The following is an 18,014-nucleotide window of genomic DNA, read 5'->3' as shown; positions in this document are numbered from 1 at the left end:
CAAACATAAATCACAACCTTAAAATCAATTTCGTCACACTCATCCAAACATTCATATGAATCAATAAGTTACAAGTGGATAGGTTGAAATAAAACTTGTGAATCAAATATATGTTAAGGAATGAAATAAATACAAGATAGACATAAAATTCAGAATCAAAACGATGGTATGCTGATTATTCAATGCTACATTGTACTTGATGCTTCTTTGTTCCGGCTTTGACAGCATTGTTGTGTTCTACATATGACCTTGGAGTAGGAGTAACATGGCAAAGAACAACACTAACAGAGTTGTTGCTGCAAAAATCCAAATACTCGGGCAGCCCGGCAATTAACATCAGCAGCAGATATGCTGTAGAAAGACAAATTAAACGTCTAGATTTCATGTGAGAACTTTTCTGTCTTAGAATTGCATCACAAACCTTCACAGCATCTAGATTATCTTTGACATTATGCACTCTAACAATATTAGCCCCTCCCAAAACACCAGCTGTGACTGAAGCAATGGTAGCAGGATCCCTCTCAGCTGCATCGGAACGAGAGCAAATTTCACCTAAAAATCTCTTTCTTGAGGGTCCAATAAGCATGGGAGCATGAGAGATGGCCAAACTTCTTGAGGCAATCTCTTCTCTGATATCAGGTAGTCCCATGAGAATGTCTAAATTGTGTTCAGTTTTCTTTGAGAATCCAACGCCAGGGTCAATCATAATCCTCCATCCCGGGATTCCTGACATCTCTGCCTCTCTAACCCGCGAGTATAACTCCGATGATATCTCTTCACAAACATTATCATATTTCAGGTTTTCACTATTCTGCATTGTAGATGGGTCCCCTCTCATGTGCATTGCAACATAAGGAACATTAAGATCAGCCATGACCTTAAACATATTACTATCTAACTTCCCAGCAGATACATCATTTATAAAATGAGCCCCTTTACTCACTGCTTCTGAAGCAACTTCAGAGTAGAAAGTATCCACGGATATGAGCTTTCCTTCTACTTCAGGCATTGACACTACAGCTTCCAGGACAGGGATTAATCTACCTAATTCTTCTTCAGCAGAGATCCTAGATGCCATGGGCCGAGTAGACAGAGCCCCAATATCGATCATATCTGCTCCTTCTGAAATCATTAACCGAACCTGAGAAACAGCAGACTCCACAGACTGAAAATGTCCCCCATCACTAAAACTATCTGGAGTCACATTAAGGATCCCCATGACGGAAGTTCTCCATGACCAGTCAAGTAAGCCATTTGCAACAGGCATTACCCTATACATTCCTTCCTTTCCAAACTCTCCAATAAGGGATTCACTGCCTAAATCTTCCCATAATCCAGAGAGTCCACGAGAATGGCCTGAAAATGAATTCCAGGAAGTAACTGTGTCACTGTCAATAGCTGATCCCAATAAGTCCATCAAGGGGGCCATCACAAATGGCCTTTCCCAAATTCTTTCATGAGGTATAGTGAGGATATCAGATCTGACTTTATATTTACCATAGAATAAAATGTCTAAGTCAATTGGCCTTGGACACCATACCTCATACCATCTGTACGGCCCAAGTCCTTCTCAATTCTTTTGAGTGTAGACAATAGTTCATGTGGACCTAGTTTAGTAACAGCTCTAACTGCTGAGTAGATAAAGCGAGGTTGATCAGTAACATATGCCGGCGCTGTCTCATACAAACAAGCATGTCTTGTGATGTTAATGCCTGAGTTCCTCATCAATTTCAAGGCTTCCTTGAAGTTATGCAGCCTGTCACCTACATTACTTCCCAGAGCAATCACTACTTCCTCTTCTTGTGAGTGCTCTACAGAGGAATTTGAAGCAGTGTGAAAAGAGGAAAAACCCACTCCTGCAATGAAAATTAAAACAGTAGGGAAATTAAGTTTGATTGATTATTCAAAAAATGATGAGCTCTAATCACTTTACTTCCTTTCACAAGCAAAGTGTGATACAAGGATACTTCAAAATTGGCGACATTTCTGTATGGGATTCCGACATGCGAATTTTATGAATGCCTTTGTATCAAAGTTTCATTGCCTTATCTTCAAACCTCTTAATATACATTTTTTCTTTAGAAAATGAAGGGATCATTATCATAACTTGAATATAACTTTTTTATTATTACAATTATGGCTTTTTAATAAATTTTTCCAGATATTAAAGACTAGTAATAATACAATGATAATGTCAAACTAATATAAATATCAGCTATATTTAGACAAATAAATAAACGAGAAAATAAATTAATAAAGTATAAGAAGTTATTAAATATAATTATATTTTGCTTAATATATATTGTCCTACCTGTATCCTTTTTTTTTTTTTAAATTATCATATTTACATATTGAATCTTATCATATTGGATACTCGTGCTGTATCAGTTGACAGCACGAGAAAGCTGAATTTAGGAACCACGCATGGCCTAGAAAGCTGAATTTTTTTTTATCTCTGTAGCACTAAAATACATAATAAATTCTAAGGGGGGAAATCTATTAATTCTATATTTCCATCCGAGTATCAGTTGACAGCGATCTTTGGGTTTAATAACCTTCAATAACGAAAACCAATTCACTAACATAGGCATAGAATGTTGTTTACATACTATAGCAGCCAAAGGCTCACAAATTTCAATCTGAGTCACTTTTCAGTATCAGATCATAGAAAATTCAGTATTCTACTCAAAAGAGCAGCTTCAAAGAGTTCAATGAGTTTACATTTACCTTTAAGATACTTCCTGGCAGCAAAAAGCTTATGCCTGGGTTCCCCTAGATACATTAAAATACTCATCTGAGAATAGACAGAGTGTACATTACATGCAGTATCCCAGCCATTGATAAAAAGGGAAAAAAACATCATAAAGAGTTCACATTCCTCCAGAAAATAAAAAATCCATAGTAATTTCATGCAACAGCAATTAAAAAATAGCAATCCATTGTTCCAATCTAGTGAATCACCCAATGCAGCCAATAAACATTATAATCAATATGACTGCAGCCAATGAGCCTGGTTTATTTTTCCATAACATGCAACACCAAAAAAACAAGATCCAAAACTCTTTGAGAGATAGCATCAAACACCTTGCATAAAATAAGCACAAAGAGTTATAACCATGCCTACCTTGGAAATACCCGTGTCAAGGTTTTAAATTGCGGTTGCACTCACTGTTGCAAAGACCTCCAAAACCTTAAATGTTACAAAAAAAATTTTAAAAAAAAATTGCAGATGGTCAAGACTGATGCAATTCACAATCTCCCAAACTTTAAGTTACTGTTGCTGACTGTAATTTAAAACTGTTACCATAAAATATACATTATTGTTTCTTGAAGATACCAATTAGATGGTTATACTGTGATTCTTACTTCATCTCCGCGAATTGGGTTGGAAGAGCTAGAAGGACACTCCAAGACCCAAAACCAGAGAGGGAGGAAGAGAAACAAAACCGACAACGATGCTTGTGTTGGGCTGGGTGTGGAGGTTGGTGGTTTAGTGGGTGGTGGCACGCGGCGGTGCACGACGTGGTGTCCTACGGCTTTTGAATGCAGGTGTAGAGGGTTAGAGAAAGAAGAGGAAGAGGCTGACTGTTGAATAGTTGAGGCACTAAACTGAAATTTTGAATAATTAAGTATCAAAATTAAATCTTAAAATATAATTAAGAGATTAAATATATAATTAAATCAAATAATAAATCAATTTGCTCTTTAATTCTTTTTGCAAATATTTTTCCAAAATAATAAAATTAATTTTTTAATCCTTATATATAGATATTATAATTGAAAACATTATCCGTTCTTATAAATTATCTACCAATAATATTCTTAGATCATTGGTAATGAAAATTGAATTGAATTCAGGTAAATATATGAGTTTGTTTTACTAATTGAACCAACTTAGTTGACGATTCTTTTATATATTTTTATTTGTTGAATTTAATTCTTTTTTATTATGATATTGATGTAAGATATCATCAATTTTACTTATAATAACTCTTAATCATATTTTTTATCTATAATATTTAAACTTGAGATCTTTTTGTTTAGAAATATTAAATCAAGTTATATTCAAATAAATAACTTATTGATTTAATTTTTCTATTATTAAAATATTTATTGTGATCCTTTAATTATTAAATATATATGCAGTGTGAATGTGGGATTGTTTTTTTACTAACCATATTAGTCTAATAGTAAGGTATCTGCTGTAAAAATAAATAGTAAAGTCCTATTTTCTATTAGATTAAGCTAATGTTATTAGTGAGAAAACAGATAAAAAAAAAAAGAGAGCTACATAATGCATATACTTTAATAATTAAAAAATTAAATTCAACATTTTAATAATAAAGAAGTTAAATAGTATAAATTAAAACAAATAAAGAGGCCACAAAAGTGATTTTACTAATTATTCCATATAAGCATCTTTTAAGTAATGAATATCTAAGTTTAATTAATTTGATTTTTTTAACATTAAACTTGTTTGGAAGATTAGTAAAATATTGATGTATTTTTTTATTTTTTTACTTTAAGACAATTTAATAAGGTAATGAAACTTGTTTATACGGCATGACGTTCGAGGCGTGACCCTACCATTTTTAAAAAACCCTTGTCGTTTTGGGTTGTTTCTCTTAAACCCTCCCTCTCTCCAGAGCCATAATCTTCTTGTGCTAACCAAACTAAACCTTAGCTACTAGCAGGTGCAGGGTGTCATGCCTGAAGGAAAAACTATTCAGTGTTTGTAAACTTGTGCTCATTCCAATGGCGTATCTTTCTTTTCCCCAGTTTCTCTCGCTTCCTAGGTTCTCTCTCTTTTCTCTCTCCATTGATACTCTCTGCTTATAGTCTCTCCATTTTCTATTTTCAAGAGTTTTTCTTCAATTTTGAATTTTATGGTGTAATCAAGAAATGGTTTTCAAGGAAAAATTTGAAATTTAGCAAATTAGTTGAAACCCATTGATCCCCTCTTATGATTTGGATAAGAATATAATTTAAAAAAAAAATCAATTTTTTCCTTTTTTTTTTTTTGGGGGGGGGGGGGGGGGGGGGGTAATCATGTAATGAAGTTCAGGATAAGAAATTTTGGAATTTGCTATTTGGTGAGCTTTAGAGGCTCAAGTTTTGCTGAATTTTAGTTTGTGGTGGTTGAATGTGAGTGTGTAAATAATATTGTCTCTGCAATGTGCAGGTACCACATGACTTGGTCCTATTGCTGCACTTCTTTTAACACAGTGCAACTTGGGAAACTCGGGCCTGGGTGTAAATGGGGTCATGTCGCAATGGCTAGGAAAAAGGCCTCTCTAGACTCTTCTATAGAAGAAGAGCCCAGTGACAATGAATCTGTGGTGGAAAAGAAGACGACTAGGTCATCTAAAATTAAGAAGACAACAGTGAGGACTAGGAAGAAAACAAAAGATGAGTCCCCTGGAGATACAGATGATGCCTCTATTGAAGGAAGCTCAGCGGCCGCTAGTGATGATTCCAAGAAAACTCGAAGGACTCGGAAAAAAGGTAATCTCTTGATCTTTGTCTCAAATGAAAATACTGGGAATTTTATGCATTATAATGTGTTTTGCTTATAAGTGCTAGCTAAGTCCTGCTATCGTTTATAGGTGCATCTAGTTCTGCTGGCCTGGAAGAAAAGAAGGAAGTCAAGGAAGAGAAAAAGGTTAGAAGACGAAAGAAAACTGAAGAGGAGAAATTAATTGTAGAGGATAAAGGTAGTGAAGCTGAAATCAGTGACCAAGATGAGCCTTCATTTCTTGAAAATGTGGAGGACGATAGTGACAGTGGCTTGGAACTGATAAAAGATGATGGAGAGGACATTAGCTTTACTTATGGATGGCCTCCTCTTGTTTGTTGCTTTGGAGCTGTGCAGCATGCTTTTGTGCCTTCAGGGAGACCCGCCAATAGGCTTATAAATCATGAAATCCATGAAAGCATGAAGGATGCCTTATGGAGCCCTGAAAAATTTGTTAGGGCTCCAGGGGGCTCTGCTGGTAGTGTTGCTATTGCTCTTGCTACCTTGGGTGGCAAGGTTGCTTTCATGGGAAAACTTGCGGATGATGATTATGGTCAAGCAATGCTATACTATATGAATGCGAATAATGTCCAAACCCGATCAGTACGTATTGATAGTAAAAGGGCAACAGCTGTATCACTGATGAAGGTTGGTAAAAGGAGTCGACTTAAAATGAGTTGTGTAAAACCCTGTGCTGAAGATAGTTTGACAAAGTCTGAGCTAAATTTTGATGTGCTGAAAGAGGTATGAAACTTGAAATCCATTAAAGAAAAATATGTAAAATAAGTAAATAGAATTCTCTGTATCTTGTAGGGTCTACTCTAGCCTGATCATTGTTGATAACTTGATATGGCAATGCTATTGGGCTTCCATTGGTATGTGTTTTTCTTCTTTAGATGAAACCAGTAGAATGCTGACATTGATGTGTAGTAGATTGCCATGTTAATATTTTCCTTAAATATTGGACATCAAGTTAATAGATAGGCCAAAGTTGCATAATTAAAACAGTATGGGACTAAATTTGTGGGGAAAAAAACAAGGGAGACCAAATTCGTGAATAACGATAGTAGGAGGATCAAAAGTGCAATCAAGACTAAACTATTTTATCCTCTTGTTTGTGTTGGTTTACAACCATTGAAATGGTGCATTGTTGGTTTCCATGTTAGTTACAGCCATGTGTGCATTTGAATAAAAGGCAAAAGCATGAATAATTTAGTTCTAGGCTCTATTAGGCATGGTTGCTTGCCAAAGGTTGTGTTAGGTCCTCTATATAATTTATGCTCCTACTTTTTAGGTTTTAGCTGCTTGGGAGGTTAGATTGCTGCCAACTGCTATTGAGTACTTTAAAAGTTTAAATGCATGTCATGCAGGCAAAAATGTTCTACTTCAATACACATTCCCTGCTTGATCGTAACATGAGGTCAACTACATTACAAGCCATCAAGATTTCAAAGCATTTTGGAGGGGTTATTTTCTATGATCTAAACCTTCCTATACCACTATGGCACTCTAGTGAAGAAACTATGATGTTCATTCAGCAAGCGTGGAATCTTGCAGACATTATTGAGGTCACTAAGCAAGAACTTGAGTTCTTATGTGGGATCACACCATCTGAAGAATTTGACACCAAAAATAATGCCAGGTCGAAGTTCGTCCATTATGAACCTGAAGTGGTTTCCCCACTTTGGCATGAAAATCTTAAGGTTTTATTTGTGACTAATGGAACTTCCAAAATACATTACTACACAAAAGAGCTCGATGGTGCTGTTCTTGGGATGGAGGATGCCCCAATTACCCCATTCACTTGTGATATGTCAGCAACTGGAGATGGCATTGTTGCTGGTAAATCATAGTAAATTTACGTTTCAATCATAGGCCTGCATTTTTCCCCCATATGAAGTATCAACCCATTTGAAAAATAAAAAAGGAAACCTCTTGAGGCCTTGAGAGAGTAAAATGAAATAAGTTTCTCCTATAAATTAAAATTAACTTATCACAATTTAAAATCAGTATTTGGAGCAGTTAAATAAGATAGCTTCTATAAAAGTTGAAGTGCATAAGTTGATTTTAACTTTTGAGTGAAGTTTAATTTATTTTACCTTCTTATTTTCTTCTCTTATAAGTGCATATTGAATAGTTTATCCAAACAGGGCCTAAATGTCTGACACTAATGTGAAAAAAAATCATTCGAGAGGTGATGGATTTTGAAGCAATAAAGCGGAGGTCCTGCAATTTATAGTATAATTTACATAACTTTGGATAATTCTGCTGTCTTATTGTTCTAAAATCCAATAGGAAGACTCTGTTCTTGAAGAATTGACTTAGATAAAACTCATTTATCTAAACAGTATTACACTAGGTGACTAATTGCATATCGGGGTTAGGATTGAGCTACAACATATATAACAGATAAAACTGAATTGCCTTTTTGCCTTGACCTTGATTTTTGGGGGCAAAACCACTTTTGAGTTTGTTTAATGAATGCCATAACAAGCATATGCTAAATGGTTGCATCACTCAGGGCTTATATTGCTTGTATCTTTGGTACATAAAGATTAGTAAAAGAAAACTTCCAAGCATTAATTTCAGACATTTTTCCCACTTCTGAGGTCTCCTATGATCTTTGCAGCTCTCATGCGAATGTTGACAGTTCAACCTGATTTGTTAACTGATAAAGGATACCTGGAACATTCCATCAAGTATGCAATCGATTGCGGGGTTATCGATCAATGGATACTCGGCCGTGTACGGGGCTTTCCTCCACATGAAGATATGGAGGAAGACATAACCCCTGATTCAAATGGCATTAGATCAATTTCAGAAACAGAATACCGCACAGCAGTAGGGTCTGCTAGTGAGTAATATCAGTTTTGTAGCCAATGTTTCTCACAGTGAAAGTCTTCATCCCTTGTATAGAAAACTGAGTGTTTTATTTGTTTGTTTCTTTCTGTGTGTTCCATTTCTAGAGGTTATATTACCTTAGGCTGTTGTATTTCCCATTCTTTTTTTTATTAATGGCATTCGCATTATAATCCAAGCTCAATTCCCCCACTTTACATTTATTTGCCAAAGTTGTGTATTTTCGTGTCTCTTTTTGCACCTCTTATTCGGGGAAGTACTAAAATGTTTTGGTGTTTGTAATTTTTCTCCGGCATCTTTTTCTTTTTTTTTCAAATCCTCATTAATAAATTTGTCCTGCTTTGTTCAATTATAAAGTGTTATATCCACATTACAAACGCTGAAACCTGAGTGTTTTGACAATTTATGTAAGCAAAAGCTAAGACTTCTACCAAGGGAATCTCCAATAGGAAATTGATTATTTTAGATTAAGATAATTAGATTTTATTAGGAACATGGTTCAACTAAGTAATGTAATTATTACTTTATATAAATAAGGTAATTAAATACAATTTACTTACATAACTTATTTTTAATATATTATCAATATTCATTTTTATTGTTTTTACTTTCCAGTTCAATAATTTATTTTAATATTGCATATTTTTTAAAATATTAATTTAATTAAACACTCATTAATTTTAATATTAAGATAAATTATTTTTAATATATTACTTTTGATATTATTTTTAAATTTCGATTCATAAATTTTGATATTGTAATATGATTTATTTTTTAATATATCACAAGCATTAATTTTTGGTTCCAAATGTAAAAGTAAGTAAATTATATATATATATTAAAAAATAAAATTCAAAGTAAATAATGAATTGAAAAGTAAGAAATAACAAGAATATTAAAAGCAATAAAAAACACTATTTATAATATATTAGAAATGAAAAATAAGGATAAAATATGTTTGAGGTCCTATAAAATTTAAAAAATATTAATTTTGTACTCAAATTTTTTCATATTAATTTGGTTCCCATAAAAAAAAATATTTTTGTTAGTCTTTAGAGATAATTCCGTTAGACATTAAACGTGACTAATAAACTTACATATATAATTTGATTACAAATGAATTAAAAAATTTGTGACGGTTAAATCCTCTAAAAGGAATTAAATAATATCTGGTGGCAAACCCCCCTCCCCCTATATTATAATTTTTTGTCACTTCTTACACAATTTTGTCGTACTTTCTGATGAGATTAAAGAAGATGAAACAACACTGAAAACTAACAAAAGTATATTTTTTTTACAAGGACCAAATTAATATAAATTTTTTTGTGAGGATAAAATTAATATTTTTCAAATTTTACATGGACCATAATATATTTTATCCTTAAAATAATTATGAGATTACATTATATTTAATTACCATATATATCTAAAACAATAAATACATTATTAAATTAAACTAAGCACCTAAAAATAATCTAATTATCTTAGCTTGAAGAATCCTTCATTATCTTAATTACCTTAATTAATATTTATTTTTATCCATAAGAATTAATGACAGATATACTAAATTAACTATGACTAGTACGAACACTACTAGAATGTCAAGATAAAAAAATAGCAAAAAAAAAATTGCGAGAACTAAAACAAGATAAATCCATATTTGCAATGACTTAAAATATACTTAAGCCTTTTAGGTTTTATTTAATTTTAATTTCTTAATATTTTGTTTAAAGATAATTTTTTTCAAAGGATTAAAATAAATAGTGTAAATAGTATAGTAATTAAAATGATAAAAAAAACATAATATTAAAAATAATATAATAATTAAAATAAATATTTAAGATTCTTTCAATTGTATTTATTATGTTATTTCCAAGAATAATAAACAAAATAGGTATAGATGATGAATTTTATTAAAATGTTGAGAATAAAATGAAAACAAGAAGTTTAAGTTATAAGATTCTCAAGCAATGTTAAAAAATACAGTAAATTAGCGAAATAAATTATTAAATTTTTTTATCAAACATCTTATAATTATTTTTATATACAATGACGGCAATGGGGATTTTTCTAAGTACTCATACATTTATCACATTTTTTTTGCTACTTGATCGATCTTAACGAGTTAAACATCTTTTTTTTTTGTTAAACAAGCTTATAAAATAATAAGATAACTAAGTTATAAGTTAGGGTTTTTTTTTCTAAATCCCAAGTATAATCTACTAGATGTAATCATGTTTAAACCCAATAAAACTATGGACAACAAAATTCTCCTTGAGTGTTTAATGCAATTACATACCAGAACTCAAACCTAATATATTTGATTAAGCTGAAATAACCCAGCTAAGTTGACCCATGCGCTCCATGGTCATAAGTTAGGTTAAATAACTATTTAAACACATAACTAACACAGAATATAAACTTGAATGGAGATTTTTTAAAGCAAAAAAAAAAAAAATCTAAAATATACGTTTGGCGTCGATGCCTCTCTACGTTAGCTGTTGCTTCATTATTGTTGGACTAACATTCTTGAGAGTGTCCTAGAACTCAATTTGGAATTATGGAATACTTTTGGTGGTTCTTGATGTATAATAATTGAAAAGGGTGGTTTAAACCTTTAGGTGGGAAGTCATCTCATTATACATAAATTTTGTAATTATGCTTTAAAACATTTTCAGTTGTGACATTGTCATTATCCATTAAATCTCTTAATGGTTATATCAGAGTGATGGATATGGGTGGATATAGCTTTCGTCTCTCATTTAATTATCAGCCTTTTTAGTAGGTCGCTCAAGATTGGTATCAAATATATATTTTCTTTCTTTAGCCTTGACAATTTTCCATAGTGGTCTAGGTTATTCAGTTCTTCTCTGTCTCCTTTTGATAAATGAAACGAAACCAAATGGAATGCATACAATAATTAATAAGAAGAACAATTCAATCCCATATTCAAATGCAATACTAATATTGGTAGCAGATATAGACACGAAATCTTGTCCACTGCCATTTTTTATAATTCATTTTTTTTTTTTCACTTCCAGAAGATAGCATGTGGAGGGTTTTTAAAAGGAAAAACTGTTTTTATCGAGAGAAAAATGTGATTAAGAAGTTATACAAGATTAGATTACTTTCAAACACCAACCTAAACAAGTCATTTGAGTACATTTATCAGAAGTTAAATAACTTATAAAAAAAAGTTCTAACTGTGAAAGCATTTTCTTTTTAAAGTATAACAAAGTGGGCCCTAAAACTATGTTCAGTAAAATTATTAACTTCTAAATTCATCAATAGAAATATATATATATATATATATATATATATATATATATATATATATATATAATATTAAGATTCTATTAAAAATATTATTTATATTCTATTGTTCTCGAAATTTTGGATGTACTATCACTTTTGTTTTCCTAGAGTTATTTAAATGATAAAACGACAATAATTATCATTTTTTTTGTTGAAAAGGACAATAATTATCATCTTAATTTTATTACGTTCCTTAAAATGTTATCTTTTCTGTATTCCAACCATCCAAACTAAAGGTAAGTACGAATGTATGTAAATCTATATGCCAAAAGGGTTATCTGTACTTTTACATTTGTAGAAGATCAAAATATATTCAACTGTCTTTTCCATCATCCCTACAAGCACTATAGTTGCTCCGACATAATCAAGTGTATATGTGAGTCCTTGATGGTGCATGTTGCACCCATCAATAACCACAAACTCGAAAAGAAGAATCAATTAATAGATACTTGGTGCCACATACTATCTTCTCCCAATGGCCAGAGGATTCATCAAAATTAATTATCAACAAAAAAAAGAGTGGGGGCATTAAAATTTTCCACCATCAAGTAGAGATTTTTATATATATATATATATATTGAAATTGAAACAAAATAGATAAACAAGAAAGTGGGAAAGTGAACTCTTAGAATTACATGAACCTGATTTTCCTTTCTAAATTGCAAACAAGTGAGACCATCATCATAGCCAATAACCCAATGAAGAAATAGAAGGAAAGAAGGGTGTTGGAACTTGGAATGATAGCCACAAGTTTTATTGGCCGGTTACAAAAACTATACCACACTTTCTCCAAACATCCTCCTAGGAGAAAGCAAGAAAAGGAAAAAGAAAAAAAAAAAAAAAAAAAAAACCAAGCTTTCTATCCAAGACATAAGAAATAGGCAGGATTCTAAGGATGATCAACACTTGTGAAATCCCCTAACACTACATACAAACTCAACATGTCCTACTTGTTCAAATTGGAATCTTCAAGTTTTGAGGCAGCCAGCTTATCCAAAAACCACACCAACTTCCCCATCGCTGGTTGGACCATTCTCACTGGTATTAAGGGGCCATCAGGTCCAACATCGTCTATTGCCAAGTGTACGGATTCCGCTTTGCTTTCGCCTGTGACAACTACTGCAACATTGGATGCAGAATTGATGACAGGCAAGGTGAATGTGATTCTCTCAGGTGGGGGTTTGGGGGAGTCAGTAATAAAAGTTACCCATTCTTCCCTTTCATTGAGTGCTGAGTGGTTAGGAAACAATGAGGCAACGTGGCCATCTGAACCCAATCCGAGCAGAATGAGGTCAAACTTTGGACAGTCACTAATCTCAGACACGCTGACAACACGGGTTTTCACTAACTGTCGAATGACAAACTCGTAATCATCGGCAGCTTCTTCTGCTGACACGGAATCGTTAATAGAATGCACATGACTGGGGATAATAGGCACCTGCTAATATAACAAGCATATTAGCAGAAGAATACAAATGAATATTAAATAATCTCGTGGAATATTATAAGACAGACATGGAGAGATAGAAAAGGAGAATTATTTTTACACATCAAATCAAAACATTTATATCAGAGGCTCCCATATTGCATTTGTTGAACTCAATATTTAAATAAAAAGCATGCAAATCCTGAATCATCTCTTTTTCCCCTGGTCAGGAATTTATCCACCAGCATATTTAAAAATGCAATTCAGGGTTTACAAAATGGTTCCTGAAATGAAAAAATGCACCTCTAACAACCAGGGAAACACTGACAAAATTGCTTTCTTAATGACAGTTTTGCTTTCCTAAATAACATATAAGTATTATAGCAACTGCAGCACAGGAAAACATCACATACAAGCTGAATGGTATGGACCTCTGAACAGAATCAGCTAAGAAACTAAATGCACAGAAGAATAGATAATAATGAAGTCTGTGAAGTGTTGAATATTACAGATTCTACGGTACAGAATTATTTTAATTCTCCAGATACAAAGTATATTGATCCTTCAACCAAAAGACATTTATGCGAAATGTAAAGCATAAAGAACAACCCAATCATTAGCTAAACAAAAAAGTTTTACAACACCCCAATTGAACCACACCTTTTTCCTGTTGGGATAAATACATCAAAAGCAAGTTGTACACCCCGGGATAATGTAATGCACATCTTATATTGCTATTTAACCTGTAATACAAGAACATTTTTCTTGAAGGCTGAAAGCATTTTTTACACAATTCATAGTTCGTACATAATCTGCTTGAAGGGATAATCTGTAATTGCCAAGAACTCCCTCTTCCCACCACTATCTCTTGTACCTCTGTACTTTATGGCCATCAAGGGATGCCTTGTATTTGACTAAAATTTTATTAATGCTTCGAAATTTTTAATTCAAAGTGGACTATGACTCCAAGAAGACAACATACGTCTGAGGGATTGTAAGATGACAAAAGTAGAAATTAGGCAAAGAAATAAATTTCAGCCAACTTAGAGCATACATCAAGCATAAAATTCACAATAGGACTAACTTTAAAGGTAATATACTAGAAATATAGACAAATTCAATTTATACCTCCTTTTTCGTGCCTGATAATCACATTCTAGTTTTCTACTGTAAGTAATCATACTTGAAGACAAAAAGGGGATAGTCCATCAACTACAATATTATGGGAATTTTAATTAGCAATATACACAATTAATTAAGGGCTTAACAAACAAAATGAGACTGAAGTAGATAGCCAAACAGTGCAGTCATATTATCTTAAAGCAGCCATTCCCCATATAAATTTCAGAAAGTACCAATGGATTGTGGGAAATAGACATGAAGATCAAGATGTGCTTTGCATAACAACCTGATAGCACTATATACTTGGTGTACTGTATGAATAACCATTGTGCAATGAACAGTGCTCTGGAATTATTTAAAATTCACCACTACATATTGCTGTTACTTTAAAACTAATCTGGCTTGCACTAATAAAACCGTCATCAAGAAATCATTACGAAAACAAAGATAATAAGACATTCTAAGATAGTTTGTCTCTTTCTTTCAGACAGTCTCACTCTTCATATCATGCCAAGGCTGATTATACACAAAAGCTGTTTCTTTTTAATGTCTCTACACAACTCAATCTTACTAGAAAAGTTTACACTTCAGACTAATTTTTCTGTATCTTTTCTGGTTGGTCTTTATACCTACATGCAGAGAGATGTATCTAATTGATTTCAGAGTGAAAAGTCAACAACTGTGATCTTCAGGCTGGACTAAATTGCCAGATTGAGGCTTTTCCTAGAATAAACATGATTTGAAAAGTCATTAAGCATTGGCACATGATCCGTTAACTACAATGATCCAATACTGTGTAAGCTTCCTAAAGAGTAATCTCTTTAGGAAGCTTACACAATATTGGATCATTGTAGTTATTATTGCTACAGCCTTCAAGCAAAATTGTCCACTAATAGGGTCCTCAGCACTTATGAAAGCAAACCTGACAACCAACTTTCAATACATGGAAGTAAATTGGAGAAATTGGAGGCACATGCCACTAACAGGCAATGTACTTCCTCTGATTGTAGCAACAGAATAACAAACTTTCACATGCAATCTTCCAATTTTAAAGTTCTTTTGTGTGTGTTGCTGGTATTCCTCTTTCTTATTATGATATAGTCAATCCTGCTAGGACTGTAAGAATCCCCAACATCATAATTATTGGTAATGGGTATAGTTTAATAACCCAGCATCTAAAACATAAAAGACCCTCCATGAAAGAGCTATTGGGTCCTATCCACCTTGGAGACTAGGCCATAAAAGTCAGCTGAACAGTTACTAGATCAGTTCTGCTGTCTCTCTAGTTCTTATGTTACAAAATCATGTGATAAATTCAGATTTTTGAGAATGTGCAGCTTCGACTTCTCATACTGTCAATAAAAAAATAAAAAAAAAAAGTTCATTTTCTTCCAAAAGCTCTTGCTGCAGTATGCTGGAGAATCAATAAAAATATGAAAGTTTCAATATTACAGTTTCTATGAGGTGGTACTATGAGGGATGGCTGATTCCTTTCACAAATTTGGCATTATCAAGTTTTGTGAAAATGCAACTCCACTTATGCCACTGAACTTTTACACATTTGCTTCATGTCAGACCGACTCAACTATGGTATATCTCAACCCCAATGGTATTTCAAGTCAACTAACTGGTGAATCTTGATCCCATAACTCAATCCCAATGGTCTTTCAAGCCAACTAACTAGTATATCCCATAAATATTGAATATCTACCATTACAATCTTGCAGAAAAAGTACCATAACCTTTCAAGTTTCAGCATAATCCTTTCCTCTACTAAAGACAAGTTTTGGACAGCAGCCTTTTGAGAATTCAAACTTATGTGGTATTGATATATATTATATAATCCTGTGCCCCCTATCCCACGCCTTGAAAAAGTAAAGAAAAGAGGATAAAGAAGAAATTTGTAGTAAACTATGAATGGCTCCTAATTCTGTGAACTATAAAGGGCAAATTAACTTCCATATCAGAATAAATGTTAAATCTCAATTAAGTAAACAGTAAAAACTAGATCCAGAATGCTAATTTTGGTACATATTCAAAATTAGGCACCTTGAAGCAAAAATATAATGTTTCACGTGAAAGAAGCTTCTTTATATAAGCTCAAAAGTGAAACAAAAGCCATCCATCCACGTTGTTTGGTTTTCCCTTTTAAGCAGCAATCAGCATGAGAAGGCAAATTACAAAAGAACAGAGTAATGCTAAAAAACTACAACTACATCACTTTCCTCCAAATTACTATGAGAACAAATCATTCTTTACATAAACAGGATAAAGAAATGAGAAACATGATATGTTTCAATTGAGGGCACAACCTTGGACAAAAGGCCATCTTTAGCAAGCTTATAATTGCTATCGGCATGGTTTTTCGCCACAACACGCTCATCAGCCCAGAAGATATACCACTTGGACCAGTCCACTGTCTTGTTATAAGGAGCTTCACAGAGTTTTCTGTTTGCAAGCATAAGTTTTAACCAACACTAAATCATGAAAGCAAAGAAACATTATATGGAAAAGATGAGATACAAATACCCCATTAAGCCAATGAGAGAACCACCAGATAAAGCAATGGCAAAGACTCCTCGCTCTTTCACAGATGCCTCTGATAACTCAGCAACATAGTCTGCCAAATCAGTCCTAAGCTCATCCACACTCTCATGAATCCTCAACTCTCCTGTATTCTTAGCCATGGTTCAAGAGAATCCAAACTCCAAAAGCTCTATTTTGTAAACCAAAAAAGAAAAAAGAAAGCATCAAAACAAATTCAGAAGGAAATAACAAAGTCAATGAAATTCAAAACACAACCAGCTTTGCATTTAGCCTTCCTAAACCTAAAACACAAAGGGAATTCCAAAGTTGTCCAAGATCCAGCTTCATAGCTAAAAACATAATTCTAAAAAAGGGAAGCAAAAATTCAGAACATAGGTATGAGATAATTTTGATTTTACTTTTTGTTTGACTACAAGACTTACATACATGCCTACATGAGTCATATAATATAACTAAAGTATTGAAAGAAAAAAAAAAAAAAAACTTTAAGCTACGCATGAAACGGTTCACCCCATAAATTCAATTTGCATGTGGACTCTATAATTGTCAAAAAGAAAGCAATTCAACAAAAGGGTATCATCGCCACAACCAAAATTTCAAGAGATCGATGTCAAGAATTGAAAAAGGGTGGAAACAAGTGCACACTTGACAGATTGTAGAAAAAGTTTCAAAGAACAAGAAACACATGCCCCAGATCATAAAACATGTTCAATTGACACCCCCACTGCAGCAGAAACTTAAAGGGAAAAAAAACATGAAGGTCAATCATAGTCTCATTCAGTTTAACATAACTGGAAACAGCATCACAAAGAATCGACACGTTTCACAGCAGTAGAAAGGAAGAAAATGCTTACAAAGAAAAAAAAATTAAAGAAAGGGTGGCACACAGAAGAAGCTGGCAAATGTAGAAGACGGGTGTGGGCATATATATATATACACACACACGTGTGAGGAATTGGATTGTATAAGGTTCTAAAGGAATTCAACCATAAAAAAATTTCTTATTTAATTATAAAATACAAATAGTTAAAACATATACAACCAATGAGAATTGACAGATGCATTTTTTTTTTCGCTGCACTGCACCGGATCATTTTGGATGTGTCTGGTATTTAATAAGAGACTATAAATTTATTTATTTTTAATTTTCCGCGAGTATTTCTCATAGAGAAATTGTTGTTTGACATATCGTCGTATACTAAAATGTGAGCATCTTACTCGATAGATATT

At 32.9% G+C, this 18,014-nt stretch overlaps 2 protein-coding genes and 1 pseudogene across 2 annotated transcripts; 1 reads left to right on the top strand and 2 right to left on the bottom strand.

The window, feature by feature from the left end:
• On the bottom strand, positions 1 to 3,597 carry LOC114412235 (annotated as a pseudogene).
• Positions 3,598 to 4,631: 1,034 nt separating this feature from the next.
• Positions 4,632 to 8,571, top strand: LOC114412226 (fructokinase-like 2, chloroplastic). The gene is made up of 5 exons (XM_028376044.1): positions 4,632 to 4,796; positions 5,183 to 5,505; positions 5,607 to 6,259; positions 6,886 to 7,357; positions 8,145 to 8,571. The coding sequence occupies exons 1-5, from the start codon at positions 4,756 to 4,758 to the stop codon at positions 8,375 to 8,377; spliced, it is 1,722 nt and encodes a 573-aa protein (XP_028231845.1). The 5' UTR covers positions 4,632 to 4,755; the 3' UTR covers positions 8,378 to 8,571.
• Positions 8,572 to 12,312: 3,741 nt separating this feature from the next.
• LOC114412217 (probable 6-phosphogluconolactonase 2) lies at positions 12,313 to 17,724 on the bottom strand. Its single transcript, XM_028376033.1, has 4 exons — positions 17,639 to 17,724; positions 16,767 to 16,953; positions 16,550 to 16,685; positions 12,313 to 13,127 (listed from the first exon to the last, which is right to left on the bottom strand). The coding sequence occupies exons 2-4, from the start codon at positions 16,922 to 16,924 to the stop codon at positions 12,636 to 12,638; spliced, it is 786 nt and encodes a 261-aa protein (XP_028231834.1). The 5' UTR covers positions 16,925 to 16,953; positions 17,639 to 17,724; the 3' UTR covers positions 12,313 to 12,635.
• Between the last annotated feature and the right edge of the window lie 290 nt (positions 17,725 to 18,014).

Source organism: Glycine soja, chromosome 1 (genome assembly GCF_004193775.1).
Source record: "Glycine soja cultivar W05 chromosome 1, ASM419377v2, whole genome shotgun sequence".
NCBI classification, from domain to species: domain Eukaryota; kingdom Viridiplantae; phylum Streptophyta; class Magnoliopsida; order Fabales; family Fabaceae; genus Glycine; species Glycine soja.
Note: the sequence above shows the minus strand (reverse complement) of the source record. Positions and strands in the feature narration are given on the sequence as shown.